This window comes from Panthera leo, chromosome A2 (genome assembly GCF_018350215.1).
Source record: "Panthera leo isolate Ple1 chromosome A2, P.leo_Ple1_pat1.1, whole genome shotgun sequence".
NCBI classification, from domain to species: domain Eukaryota; kingdom Metazoa; phylum Chordata; class Mammalia; order Carnivora; family Felidae; genus Panthera; species Panthera leo.
The window spans coordinates 149,696,944-149,711,410 of NC_056680.1; the positions used below are offsets into that span (position 1 = coordinate 149,696,944).

The window sequence follows — 14,467 nt, forward strand, 5'->3', positions numbered from 1 at the left end:
TAACAGTTTTCACTCCTATCAGCCCCACTCTGCACAGTTTAGCCTTTGAGGACATACTGTTTTGTGTTCTCCTGTAATTTTACTATATATTTTTTTTATCTTAAATTCTCACATTAAATTTTAAGCCCATTTATAACTGTGTCCCCCATATTGCCTAGCCTCATACCGGTTATGTCATACCTCCTCAAATACTGACCAAAAGGTTAATTTTTTTTCTATGACCCACAAATATTCTGGAAAGTGTTTTGGAGTTGAGACCAATGTAAATGGTACACCTAGTACTCATTTGGCACTTAGCAGAAGCATCTTACAGAAACTGAGAGCGTCTTACAGAAATTGGTAGTCTTTTTTTTTTTTTTTTTTAAGATTCTGTTTTTTTTTTTTTGTTTTAAACGTTTTATTTATTTTTGAGACGGAGAGAGACAGAGCATGAACGGGGCAGGGGCAGAGAGAGAGGGAGACACAGAATCAGAAGCAGGCTCCAGGCTCTGAGCCGTCAGCCCAGAGCCCGACGCGGGGCTCGAACTCACAGACTGCGAGATCGTGACCTGAGCTGAAGTCGGACGCTTAACCGACTGAGCCACCCAGGCGCCCCAAAGATTCTGTTTTTAAGTAATCTCTACACCCAACATGGGGCTTGAACTTACAACCCTGAGATCAAGAGTTGCATCTTCCACTGACTGAGCCAGTCAGGTGCCTCCCAAGTAGTCTTTTAAAGAGAGGCAGCAGGTGGAAAAAAGGAACTGGGGAATAGCAATACATGTTGCAGAAATCAGGAAACTTGAGAACAGAGAGGAAAAGGCCCACATTTCATGGCGGTGTTAGGTACAAGGTCCAGCTTTAAGGGGTAGGATGGGAAAGAGGGTTTAAAAATACAAGCAGCAAATGTGGACAAAATATTTCAAGAATTTGATATTAACCATATGTTCGCTTATTTGGGGGTTTTATTTTTTGGAGTACAAGGGAGACCTGAACGTGTTTTCAAATAGGAAAAATCTTCTGTGGCGGGGTAGATTTGGATAAGCTGGAAAAGTGATCCTCAGAGCAAACTCCCAGAGGAGGTGGAGAAGGGAAGGGATGGGATCTAGTGGAGTAATGAGGCACAGGTGGGCCAAGCCAGCATGTGAGGTCGTGGGCTGAGAAATCTACAAAGAGGAGGTCTTGTTACTATAAGGAGCAAAAGATAAGGTTCTGGGTTACACGCTCTAGAGCGTATGCTTGGAGGTAAGGACTGAATTAAGGAGATTGTGAAAACAAAGGGTGGCCAGGATGGGTTCAGGTGGGTCATGAGCATGAGTACAGCCATGGAGGAAAGGAAGAAACCAGCAGAGTGAGTGAGCTGCGTGTTTACCTGGAGAACCTGGAAGTAAAGGGTGTTCATCCCGGTACTGTAAGATTGATCAACTTGATTTAAGAATTCTGTAATAAGTCTAAACAGAAGTTTAATGGGAACTTTTGTGTGTACGTGCAAACTCTACTTTGCCTAAGGGGAAAAGAAAAAAAAAATCAGATGATACAGTACCTAGAAGAGTTAAAAGAAAAAAGAAATACATTTCATTTTTAGTGTTTTATATCCTAAACTTTCAGCAGGAGAGAGTAATTTACTTCTGAGTTTAGAACATTTTTAACTTTTATGGTTATAAATAAAAAGTAGATTTATCTTAAAAACTTTAAAAAGTGCCTTATGAAATCACAAATTCAGTCTAGATTTAGATTGCGTTTGAGCGAACATGTACTGGTGTGCTTATAGTCTTTGTGAAGTTGTATTTCCCAGAACTCCTTTGTGGCAAGTCTGTGTCTTTTCTTGTACATAAAGAATATAAAATGCTAGAATTGTTCTTCCTAGTTTTTAAATGTTTTTATTTTGTTGACCATAAAACTGTATTTAAAAGCATTCCAAATTTTATCAGGTATATTAAGTGAACTTGATATTGATGCAAATGAAGGATCTCTAATGGAGCTACAGGGACATATTGGAAGATTCCAGGTAACTGACTCTTACTTCTTTAAAGAGTAGTACTGTAAGACAACAAAATACAACAGCCCTCTTATCCATCCTCCCTATTCTGTTTCCTGGATTTGGGCAAACCCTCTCAACGGTTTTTAATCTATTATCTCTAAATAAATATGCTTATTTTTGAATTTTAGGAATCATCTATTGATTTTCCATTGAGAAGGGTGAGAACTTAAGATCCCTTTTTTCCTTTTCTTCCACCATACAGTATGGACACTTCTCACAACACCCCTCCACCCACTGCTGAAACTCAATATAATTATGAATTTGATTAGATCAGTACTTAGTGTTCTGCTGTTATTATTATGTAAATATAGTATTTGAATAAGAATGGGTGATAGGTTACTTTTGGGCACAACATTATGTTTTCCGTAGAGTGAATAATTATTTCTTTTTTTTATTTGTTTGGTTTTTATGTGTTTATTTCTAAGCTCTCTTCCAGTTGTGTGATCTCCTTTAATATATTCAAGCATATTAGATAGCTTATCAACTAGATATTTACCACAGTCTTTCTGGGAGCCTCCTGGCCTGCTTTGATCCGGACATCTTCGTTTTTGATTGGCTGCAGAGTAATTATATTTATATACTAGAATTTATATTTCATTGTTTTTGATATAGTAATTTTCTTAACCAACCAGTCCTCTTTTCATGAACTGTTTTTTCAAGTTTCCAAAAGAAAACTGCCGCTATCAGCATTTTTGGGTACAAATTTTTGAACTAGAGATTAGATAGCAATAACTGGTATCACTGGGTCCAAGGGTGCACACACAGTACATGTTGAGTCATTATCAAACAGCACTCCAGAAAGGATGGTCCCAAAGACTCTTCTCTTCTCTTTTCTCTTTCTTTCTTTCTTTTTTTTTTTTTTTTTTTTTTTTTTGTCGTCTAATGTTTTTCATTGGTAGGGAGAAAAAGATATTTTTGATGGGTCTTTCATAAGGTGAAAGAAATGTTTTAGTGCATTTGTTTTGTCTGTAAGGGTAGCAAACGGCAGGTAATCTCTTAAAAATAGATATAACTGTTTTGGTAAAATAAACTTATATTGTAATCTTTTCAATATGTTTTGCCTTATCCAGTCTTATTATGTAAACTAACATCAGTTTACATAAGCTATTATATATCTATGTATGTCTGTATATGAATGTAGGTGTGTGTGATACCAGTTTTCAAAGTGCATGTTTTTAATGTCCATTTATTATGTGCAGAGCACTATAGACTAAGCACTATAAATACAATTCTTTGTCTCAGGTAATCCTGACAACAAGTAAGGTAGGAATTGCTATTTTCCTAAGAATGTGAGCATTGAGGCTTCTGGAAGTTAAGTAACTTGTTGTAGATCACATAGCAAGAAGTCAGGTACCTGCTATGGAAACCCACATCTCTGATTGAAATCACTAGATAGGCGTATTACCAATTTTGAAAATCTTCTCCTTCTCTTTAAGAACCTTAGGAAAAATGGTATTGTCGGGTGAAAAGTAGCAACATTTCAAGGAGAGGACATCTTCATTTTATCTGCCAAGGGTACCTGTGTGTTCTCAGCTCCTTTACAAAGTCCCCAGAGGCGGCTATAGGAGAAATAGCCTTTAAACTTGAGCATTCATAGACAACATTATCACGGACATGCTTGTTACAAGCTGTCTTCTGTTTGCCATCTCATTTTGCTTCTCATTATTTATCAACTTGTGTTTATTTAATCGGTATCTACCAAGGAATTATTTGGTGTGATACAGAATATTCTCTAATGTTTACAATGTAATGGGGATTAACTGCTAAAAAAAAAAAAATGATGTTCTTTTAGTGAGTTGACTGCCAAGCAGATACATTTGCAAAAAGGTGAATTTTATTGTGCTAACTTCAGTGCCTCAGTTGGAGGTAAGAAATCAGATGCTTTAGAGAGTGATTCCACTCCCCAGTGAGTTCTTTTTTATATCCCTCAAAGAGGGGTAGCTGATTTTACACCTACCGGATTGGCTCTGAACAAAGTATCTTTCTCTTTCTTAGCGCCAGTGCTTAGGACTCCTGAGCCGCTTTGGGGGCTCTGACAGACTGCGTCAGTTTAAATTTCAAGATGATAATGTGGAGGGAGATAGAGTGAGCAAGAAAGATGAGCTTGAACTGGCCATGCAGCAGGTAAGAGGAGTGAGCGTTGTGTATCTGTTCTTGAACATCTGTGTGTTTTTTGGAAGCGTGATGAAAACAACAGATGTGAGTGGTTTTACAGATTGATTTAGAGCTTTGTTGTAATTTTACAGATTGATCACTAGCTTTGTTTTCCTTCAACTCTGGAGTTCCATGATATTGGGCATTTGGGGAACTAATATTTTTGTCACTGTTACTCTTCCATTGTAGATCTGTGCCAATGTCATGGAATATTGCCAGTCACTCCTGTTACAGAGCTCCCCCACCTTTCAGCATGCTATGTGCCTCTTCACCCCGAGCCTGTCAGAAACCATTAATAGAGATGGACCCCGGCAAGGTGAGCCGAGTCGTTTCCTTCTGTATTTGAGTATTAAGTTGCTGTGATTAAGACAGGCTCTAGTTGGCTCCAGTGAGATGCAGTGTTTTCTTTATGTGTCATTAGTGGGAAAATTTGTAAATGACTTTAAGGAGCGGTAAGGAGTTGGCGTCATTAGTCTTGTGGATAGTCTAGAGAGCTGGAGAGGACAGAGAAATTCAAGATTTTCTGAGGATAAATTTCTAAATAGAAGAGCCTTGTGGGGAGAGTGTGGTTTTGAATAGTATCTGAGATGCCAAAGAAAGGATCTAGGATTGGTGATTAAGCTAGTCGGGTGAAAAATGTGAAAATGTAACAGTTTAGATGTGAAATCATGTTAAGCTGAATGCATGGCTAAATTGGGTCCTGTATTACAGCTCCAGGTTTCTGTACCATAGCAAATTAAAATGTAGATGCTAAGTGAGCTGACATAGCCCATGATTTCCTAATGACACAGTCGGCAAGATCTGGAAAAGGAGGGCTAAGGGTTGATTGAAGTGGTTATCCCATGGGCCACTCAGAAGCCAAAACCCATTCTGATCTCAGTGGTGGTAATGGAATGGACTGCTGCTGATTTCCGGAAGCTCTTTGTGTGAGGTTTCTGAAAATCTTTTTGTCACATTTTTATCTCCTTCAAGATCTTATTTTCCCTGGAAATTACTTAATCACTTAAAATACTTAATAGAATGATGTTATGAGAAATATATTAGTTTAACAATATATAACCACTGTCTCATGTAACTGGTGCCAAGAACTGACTCTATTTGTGTAACTCTATTATAAAGTGACCAGGGGGGCCCTTTTCTTCTCCCTTGAATCAAACATTTTCATACAAACTTGATCTGATCATAACATTTTCAAGTGATGGACACCTGGGTGGCTCAGTTGGTTAAGCGTCTAACTTCGGCTCAGGTCATGATCTCACAGTTCGTGGGTTTGACCCCTGCATTAGGCTCTCTGCTGATAGCACGGAGCCTGCTTGGGATTCTGCCTCAATCTCTCTCCCTCTCCCTCTCCCTCCCACTTCCCCTCCCTCCTGCCCTCTTTCCCCCCTAGCTTGTGCGCGCGCGCTCTCTCTCTCTCAAAAACAGTAAACATTAAAAAAATTTTTTTAAATATTTTTAAATGAAATTGTAGTTTTGTCATTTATTCTCTGAAAACAATCATATGCTAATAATGTGTCATTAGTAATTATTAAAATTTCATTTAGCTTCTTCTCACTTTGAGCACATCTTTCCCATACTGGATCATTCTTTGATCTTTAATACTTAATGATGAACTTTATGAAGGCTTATATATTGGTTTTTATTTTTCCTCAGACTTTTTAAAGATTTAATAAGCATACATACCTTTGCCAATTGTAGACACGGCGTGGGTAGGTATGTAGTAAGTTCAAGAACATTTAGTTGTAGAGAAGTAGCTTAACCTTAGCAGTTAAGAATATAGACCGATGATGAACTGCCTAGACTTGAATCCCAATTCTCTAAGTGACTATTCATATGACTTCAGAAAAATTATTTAACCCTCTCTGTGCCTCAGTTTCCTCATCTGTAAAATGGGAGTAATAACAAGCTCCTAATTTATAGTGTAAGGATTAAATGTGTTAATGTCTGTGAAATGCTTTAGAACAGTGTCTGGTCCTTAGCACTGCCTAAATGTTAGCTCTTATTATTTTCATTATTGCTGTTGTCATTATTGTCTATCATTTAGTATATGTACTATTACTTGTGGTCCAGGGCCCTTTCCTATAGCACTTCTACTCCCTGGACCTTGTGATCTTTCCTGCAGAATCTGCTTTCTGTAGTCAGCTCTTTTGTGAGCAGTCCCCATGAAGCTAAGTCTGGTAGCTTCTGCACACCTTAATACTTTCTAGACTTGAGCAGGTTTGCGTGTGAGAACTCCTGATATGTGCCAGAGTACTGTCAGCATTGGACCATTCTCTTTCTGGATGTGTTCCTGCCAGACTAGATAATGATACAGTCGTTCCTGGGCACCAGAGTACCTAATTTCACCAGCAGAAGGCTCTGTATCATAGAGACTGTCACATCTTCACTGAGGACCAGAAAGGGAAACCTGGCAACTGATGTGAGTCCAGGATGTCCTGGTTGGTGGCAACATCCGCTGACAAGGAACTGTTGTCTCGCTTCCACTCTTCACGAAGACCTGTGAAATGTGACTTAGAAGCAAAGTTAAGGGAGACAGTAGAGAAGGAAGCCAATGCACATCTCCCTGCAGTATTCGTCCCATGATTTGTGGAATCAAGCCCCGCATCAGGTTCTGCACCGAGAGCACAGAGTCTGCTTGGGATTCTCTCTCTCCGTCCCTTTCTGCCCCTTCCCCCCCCCCCCCCCAATAATAAATAATAATTTAAAAAAAATCACAACAGGTCATTCGAGATTCATATCAAATTCTTATAAGTGGAACATCGTTTTTTATTATCAACTCTATTAGATACTCAAGCTCCAGTGATTCCATATTGGCGCCTGCCCGGTTTGGGCATTATTGTCTACCTGCTGAAACAGAGCGCTAATGATTTCTTCAGCTATTACGACAGCCATCGACGGAGTGTCAACAAACTTCAGAATGTAGAGCAACTTCCACCTGATGAGATAAAAGAGGTATGAACCTCATCATGAGCTGTGCAGATTTCTGAGAAGCCTTTGCTTTTCCTCACAAGGACCAGAATACTGGTGTCAGACTTGTGAGCAAAGATGATGTATGCAGGGAGACGAAAGGGCTTGAAGTGGTTCCTCTGTGTGGCTTTAAGAAGAGCCCCTCACCTTAGCACCACGCCTCAGAAGCAGAGTAGCACGTCACTGAAATACAGTGAAGCTGCACTTGTTTAAGAACACCACCCGCCCTCCGGTAGAACGGCCGCTGGCCTTTGAAGGAGGGTTTTGGTAATTTATACTCTAAAATCTGTGCTGAGAAACTTGGGTGTCCATTGCAGATGCTTATTCAGTAGAAGTGACCCCTTAAGGTGCCTCTGTGCCTTCAGCATCTTCAGTATCTATTGAGTGAATTTTTCAGACAAACGGGATGGCAGATCAGACTTGACTGCCTGCTCTCAATGAGCCAGAATCACTCGCTGACGTTTATTGCAGCTAAAGATGCTGAGTTGCCGGGCTTGCTCCCTCAGTAGCCGGACTACACGGTATCTCTTGCCCAGTGCTGGAGCTTCTTGGTGTCCTTTGGCAGCCTCGATGTTGAACCGATTTGCCATTCCTGGTTTGCACCAACTCCCCTGAAAACTCGATGTCACTCTTCAGAGTAGTCAAGCCTGCCCCTTCTTGCCACTCTTTTTAAGAACACTGAGTGTTTTCCATGTGCCAGGCCCTGAGCTACAAGTTCTGGCTCAACACATGAGCCTTTTTTCTCAGATGAGGAAATGGAGGCACTGGAAGTTTGAATAACTTACCCGAAGCCACCCAGCTAGCACGTACCGAGGCGGGAGTTATTGGTGGGGTTCAGGCGAGCCCTGGAATCGGGAGGCTTACAGCCGACAGCCCCTCCTCCTCCCATTGCAGCTCATGGGCCGTGCCGGTCCTCGCAGGGGGCCCGCAGCCTCCCAGTGAAGCGTGTGGTGCCCTCCCAGCCCGTCTGCCAAACCCAGCGTCTGGGTTGTAAATCGCATCTCTGTGCTTATGCCAAATAGAGGTGTGATGAAGGGAGTTTCTGGCCGATGAGCATATTTTTGTATCGGCTGTAGAAATCCACTGTACGTTTTCTTCAGAAGATACATGACAGCTGTCAGAGAACTTCTCCATGGCAGTGTTAAACCTACTGCTTGAAAAACCTACTGTTTCATCTCGTTTTACCTTGATGGGAAGTTAAGGGTTGGTCGGCCCATCAGCAGATTGGAAATGTCTATTTCAGGGATGAGACCTTTTCCAGAAAGCAGCACGTGAATCTTCATTTGTGAATTTAATTGGTTTGGCTCTCTGTTTTTCTATAAAGTTACTAGCTTCCTAACTAGCTTAGATAATAGCTCTTGTCTGCAAGGACATTTAAACTTCTTCAAACGTTTTTCACAGTGCTTATCGCAAGTGACCCTCTGTATAGAATTCCATGAAGTTTTGGTTACAGTTCACATCATCACTAATACTGTGTTTGTTTCTGGTTCTCAGTTGTGTCAGTCTGTGATGCCTGTTGGTGTTGAGAAAATCTCCACTGCCCAGAAATATGTCCTAGCAAGACGGCGTTTGGTGAAGTTGATCAACAATCGAGCCAAACTACTTTCCCTGTGTTCTTGTATCCTTAATGAAGTCACAGTGGGAACTGGAATGGTGACCTTTAAAAGATTCTTTAAATGTAGAGACTGTTTACTGATTCTCACATTTTTTGGGCATCAAAGCCATATGGAAAAGGACATAATTATTGTTGATTTTTTTCCAGTAAATGCCCGATATATTTCCAAATTAAAAATTTTCCTTACCTTTTAGAGTAGCTAGTAATCCTGATAATGTGTACAGTCACTCTGTGTCTGGATAGGAAGCAAGGACACTGGAGACTGTGCTGGCACAGCACACGTGCCCCCCCCTCCCCCCTCCCCCCTCCCCCAGGCCCCACCTCATTCCTCTCAACACGTCTTGCTGCTTTCTAGGGAAACAGACCCTTGCCCCTGTCGGTTAGACTGAGGCAGTGCGTATGTCACTAAGTGGTCCTATCTCCTTTTTTCCCCTCCTCAGCAGCTGGTTTGATGAGATTGTTTTCCTTTAGTCCGAGCTCTCTTCTGTAGTTATCATAGAGACCTGCCTATTTATTCTTTGGCGCCATCTGGAGTACTACTTGTTACATTGCACGCCCACCGATTCTCAGGATTCCCTGTTTGCCTCCAGAACCTTATTTAAAAGCAGAAGACTACAAGGTAAACTTCATTCTGAAAATCTATAGATCTCAGTGCTTTGAAAACCTAGTTACATTTTTATTTTTTGTTTCCAGGTTACTAAGAGTGGATTGGGCAATGGAGAGCTACTTAGTTATTAGACATGACTATTTCTTGTTTTACTTCTATTCATGGGAAATTGTGTGGACAATATGAACATCTTAAGACACTGCTCTTCAGCTTCTTGCAGTTAAGGGCTGGCCAGCTCCAGAGTCCCCTGCTCACAAATAATTTTCTAGAAGAATGGATGTGGGTCAGCCTGGGCCATGATCTCTATTAAGTGAGCCTGTTTGACCAGTGAGCTTGTATTAGATCCCTTAGTGGGAAAGAAACGGAAGGAAAGCTTGCAGACTCTGACCTAGACAAGTGAAATGCTTTCCAGGGGCTTCTAGTTACTGAAAGTTGAAATAGATTTCTCAGCCTTGACCCATGTTTTCTGTGGCACTGTGGTTCATTGTCTTCAGATTCTTCCAGGGTGTAGTAGACGCATCCTGGTAAAGCTGTTTTGACTGTGTCTTTTATCTCTAGATTCCTTCGCTTCAGAAACCAACCTGGATTTCAGAAGTGGTCTGACTGCAGTGAGCCAACATGACATAGACCAGGTAAGGTTCTAGTCTCATACCCTTGTTCTTTTCTGGAAGGACAAAGGAAGAGCCTAGTGTGTTAATAAGTTTATGATTTTCAGGGCTATGTACAAAGACCTGATTTTAATTCGTGCCTGGCCACCCAACAGCTCTGGGACTTTGAACAACCTGATTTTGAGCCTCCATTTCCTCAGTGAAGAAACGGAAATGATAATTCAGCCTCAAACAGTTTTGTCAGGATTAAATGAGGTTTCATATGTGGGGCTCCTAGGGGAGTAGTGCCTGGAAGGTGTAACATCGAGTTCAGTAAATTACTGAGCATGTGATCTGGAAACTGCCAGTTTCTTTAGATTAACTTTGTCGACTTTAGGCACAAAGTGTCACTCAGCACTTAATTTTCCAGAAAATAATTTAAATGGAGAGATGGGGAGTAGTCATTACAAATTCCACTTAGGAGACCATAGTATTATTATACAGTAGTATGTACTTAGTAACCTCTTGGCCAGTAATGTTGGAATGAATGAAGAGAATTCCAAAAATAATTAAAATGAAAACTTAATATGAAACTAATAGGAAAGTCTTGGGAACAGAGTAGTTAGCAGGGTACATGAATTATAGCTGGATCTGTTCCTAGGCATCTGAATGTCCTTAGCCATGATTTTTTTTTAACTTTTTTTTTTAATGTTTATTTATTTTTGAGAGAAAGAGAGACAGAGCGTGAGCTGGGGAGGGACAGAGACAGAGGGAGACACAGAATCTGAAGCAGGCTCCAGGCTCTGAGCTGTCAGCACAGAGCCCGACGCGGGGCTCGAACTCACAGACTGTAAGATCATGACCTGCTGAAGTTGGACACTTAACCGACTGAGCCACCCAGGCGCCCCCCTAGCCGTGATTGGATAAAGCCTCTCTACTCTTCCCTAATCCCTCTTGGCCACTACCTTTCTTAAAGCTGAAGGTTAGGCTTTTTCCAGGAAAGAGCATCCTCCAGACCATGCTTAACCAGACATCATAAAGAGCATGCTCTCATCCCAGCCCTGACTACATCTGCCCCAGAGTGACTTCATAATAGCAATCCATGTTTTGGCTGACTTGTTTAGGTAAGCTTTAATGTTCAGTTAGGTCATGGGCACAATTAGGCAAAGTATAGATCTACCAGAAGATGTTTGATAAATATGTGTTGAATTAATCACTATTTCTGTTTCATTAGACTGTGCTGTTATAAAGTGAGAAGAAATGCAGGATTAATAAATAACCTTCTCACTCTGTTTTGATTTTACTGCAAAACTGAAGGCAGGTAGATTTTATCTAATTTTGCACTTAATATTAACATTTCACTATTATGCCAAAAAGATCCATTCGAAATCAAATGTGCATTCCAGATTTTTTTTTTTTTTTTTTAACGTTTATTTATTTTTGAGACAGAGAGAGACAGAGCATGAACGGGGGAGGGTCAGAGAGAGAGGGAGACACAGAATCTGAAATAGGCTCCAGGCTCTGAGCGGTCAGCACAGAGCCTGACGCGGGGCTCTAACTCGCATACCGCAAGATCGTGACCTGAGCCGAAGTCGGATGCTTAACCGACTGAGCCACCCAGACGCCCCTCAAATGTGCATTCTAAAATACATGAATTCTAAAGTGTATACCAGGTTCTTCTGTTTATATTGTTTGAAAGTGAAAGCATGGAAATGGTTTTTTATTTCTTTTTTTTTAATTGCAAAACCAAGTAAAAAGTAAAAGCTTCTTTCCAGTTTATCCTGTTTCTTTCCCCAGAGGCATCCACTCCTGACAACTTATGTCACTGGTCAGGAAATATTTTACTTCAGTATGTCCATATGTCAACAACAGCATCATTTGTTGTTGTTATTTAAAATTTTAAACATTTATAGAAGACAGGAAAGAGGGAAAAACAATATCATACCAATAAATTGTAGCATAGAAGGAATGTTTAGTTAATTTGCTACATGAGAAAGGACCACATTACAAAATTTCAAAGATAGTTTAAATTGGAAGACATGAAACAAAAAATATTTGAGACTATAGTTTTAATAACAAAATGTCATCTGTGTTAACTCTAGCTTCAGGCTGACGCCATCAACGCTTTTGGAGAATCACTACAAAAGAAACTTCTGGACATTGAAGGATTATACTCGAAAGTTCGATCTCGCTATAGTTTCATACAAGCTCTTGTCAGACGTATCCGAGGCCTGCTGAGGATATCAAGGAACTAAGAGCCCGTGCTTATACTCTTCTAGGGAAGAGAAGAATTGGGGAAAACTGTCCCCTTTTTATGGACTAGTTTGTTTCTAAATTATGACCAAAAAATATTTTGCTATTTCTTTCTTTATATATGGACATCTTTTCTGTAAATTTCTTTGCCTGGTTCCAACCTCACTAGTAAAAAATAAATACTTTTTAAAAAAAGACACAAAACATATGGCTAGTCATTTTTGAAATTTTACCTAGAAAATGATCAACGTTATTGGGAATCCCCTTTCCACAGTGGTAGTTTTCCCCTAGGGGTATAATTCTGAATGTTCTCTTAAAGGCATAGTCTGGAAATTGCAGTTTTTTATCTCTTTGTTATTTGCATTGCATTTCTGTGATAATCAAGGTCACTCCATGGGGTAGAGTGGACCACAAACTATAGTTATGCTGTTTGATAGAATAGTGTACTCACTACTGTGAAGATCTAATAGAAATGTCCCAAGAAAGGAAGTTATCTCTTTGCTAAAATTATTTTTTTTCCTGCATGTTAGTGGCAGTATAATAATTTGGATTTGTCCAAATTATTTGATTGTGAAATTTCTCAAATTAATCACCTACTTATAATTTCTCATATAATTAATGTGATGCCTACGATTAGGGCAAAAGAATTTAGACCATCATCACTCTACTTCTTGCCCAATTGTGCTTATGTTCAAGTGACTACATCATCTCAAAGTCCATTTTTCCCTTTCTAGCCATAAATTAGTTCAGCCTAAAATAAAGGAGAGAAAGGGAAAAGTGTCTTGACTCATGAGTAGCAGAAAATTAATACTTAGTTCTATAGTGTTTCTTTTTTAAAAATATAATTTTTTTTTATAATTTCTGTGGCTTTTTAGCATATTAAAATTTTTTAAATGTTTACTTATGTTTTTCTCCTTAACTATTTGCAAGTATATTGTAGACATAGTGACACTTTATCCGTAATATTTCAGCAACGAATAACAAGGATATTTCCTTCCAAATCATAATACCATTATTGCACTTAAGACATTTGCTAATAAAATACAATAAAATTTTCAAATATTAAGGCAATATTCAAATTTCAATTGCCCCCAAAATGTACTTCTAGAACTTTAATTTTTTTTATCCAGAATTAAATCAAGAATCACACATTACATTTAGTTATCTCTTTAGTTTCCTTGATTCTGAAATGTTTCCCCTCCTTTTTGGGGGGAGATGGTGATTAATGTGACACTTGTTAGCTGTTTTGAAAAGGGTCCCAAAGTTACTTTTGTTTTTGTTTTTAAATTAAGTTTAGCTTAAACATTTTTGGCAAGAATACTACAATTCTGTGGGTGACACTATGCCTTCATATATCAGGAGGTTCCTATCAGTTTGTCCCATTATTTTAAGTTTGCGCACTTAATTAAGGTAGTGTTTGACACACCGGCATTGTAAAGGTTATCTTTCTTCCCTTGTAATGAATAATCTGTGGGTTGATACTTTGAGACTGAATTTATGTTTCCAAAAACTATCAGCCGTTGCTTTTTAAAAAATGCTTATTTAAAAAAATTTTTTTTTTTTTAACATTTATTTATTTCTGAGACAGAGAGAGACAGAGCATGAATGGGGGAGGGTCAGAGAGAGAGGGAGACACAGAATCTGAAACAGGCTCCAGGCTCTGAGCTGTCAGCACAGAGCCCGACGCGGGGCTTGAACTCACGGACCGTGAGATCATGACCTGAGCCGAAGTCGGACGCTCAACCGACTGAGCCACCCAGGCGCCCCAAAAAATGCTTACTTTTAACGTTTATTTATTTTTGAGAGATAGGGCACGAGTTGGGGAGGGGCAGAGAGAGAGGGAGACACAGAATCCAAAGCAGGCTCCAGGCTCTGAGCTGTCAGCACAGAGCCCCATGTGGGGCTCGAACTCACAAACTGCAGATCATGATCGGAGCCAAAGTCAGACGCTTAACCGACTGAGCCACCCAGGTGCCCTTAAAAATGCTTATTTTTGAGAGAGAGAGAGGAGGGGAGGGGCAGAGAGAGACAGGGACAGAGGATCCAAAGCAGGTTCTGTGCTAACAGCAGAGAGCCCCATGAGGGGCTTGAACTCACAAACTGTGAGATCATGACCTAAGCCGAAGTTGGACACTTAAGCCAACTGAGCCGCCCAGGTGCCCCTCTGCCACTGCTTTTATCATTAACTCAGGTTTAAAAAATTGTGTATGGTTTTGATCATACAAATAATATCAATATTATAAACATGCAGACACCCACTCTAT

The 14,467-nt window shown here is 39.9% G+C and overlaps 1 protein-coding gene across 3 annotated transcripts in view; it reads left to right on the forward strand.

Moving 5' to 3' along the window:
* Positions 1-12,398, forward strand: part of NUP205 (nucleoporin 205) — a 119,211-nt gene extending 106,813 nt beyond the window's left edge. For 2 of the 3 annotated variants that reach the window (XM_042925644.1, XM_042925635.1), the window contains 8 exons: positions 1,911-1,987; positions 4,016-4,144; positions 4,364-4,490; positions 6,960-7,126; positions 8,636-8,759; positions 9,247-9,375; positions 9,922-9,995; positions 12,053-12,398. In XM_042925644.1, coding sequence (XP_042781578.1) covers positions 1,911-1,987; positions 4,016-4,144; positions 4,364-4,490; positions 6,960-7,126; positions 8,636-8,759; positions 9,247-9,375; positions 9,922-9,995; positions 12,053-12,205 — 980 coding nt within the window. In that variant the 3' untranslated portion in view covers positions 12,206-12,398. Of the gene's footprint in view, positions 1-1,910; positions 1,988-4,015; positions 4,145-4,363; positions 4,491-6,959; positions 7,127-8,635; positions 8,760-9,246; positions 9,376-9,921; positions 9,996-11,184; positions 11,268-12,052 lie in introns of all 3 variants that reach the window. The other variant, XR_006198951.1, reaches the window with a different exon arrangement.
* The last annotated feature ends 2,069 nt before the right edge of the window (positions 12,399-14,467 follow it).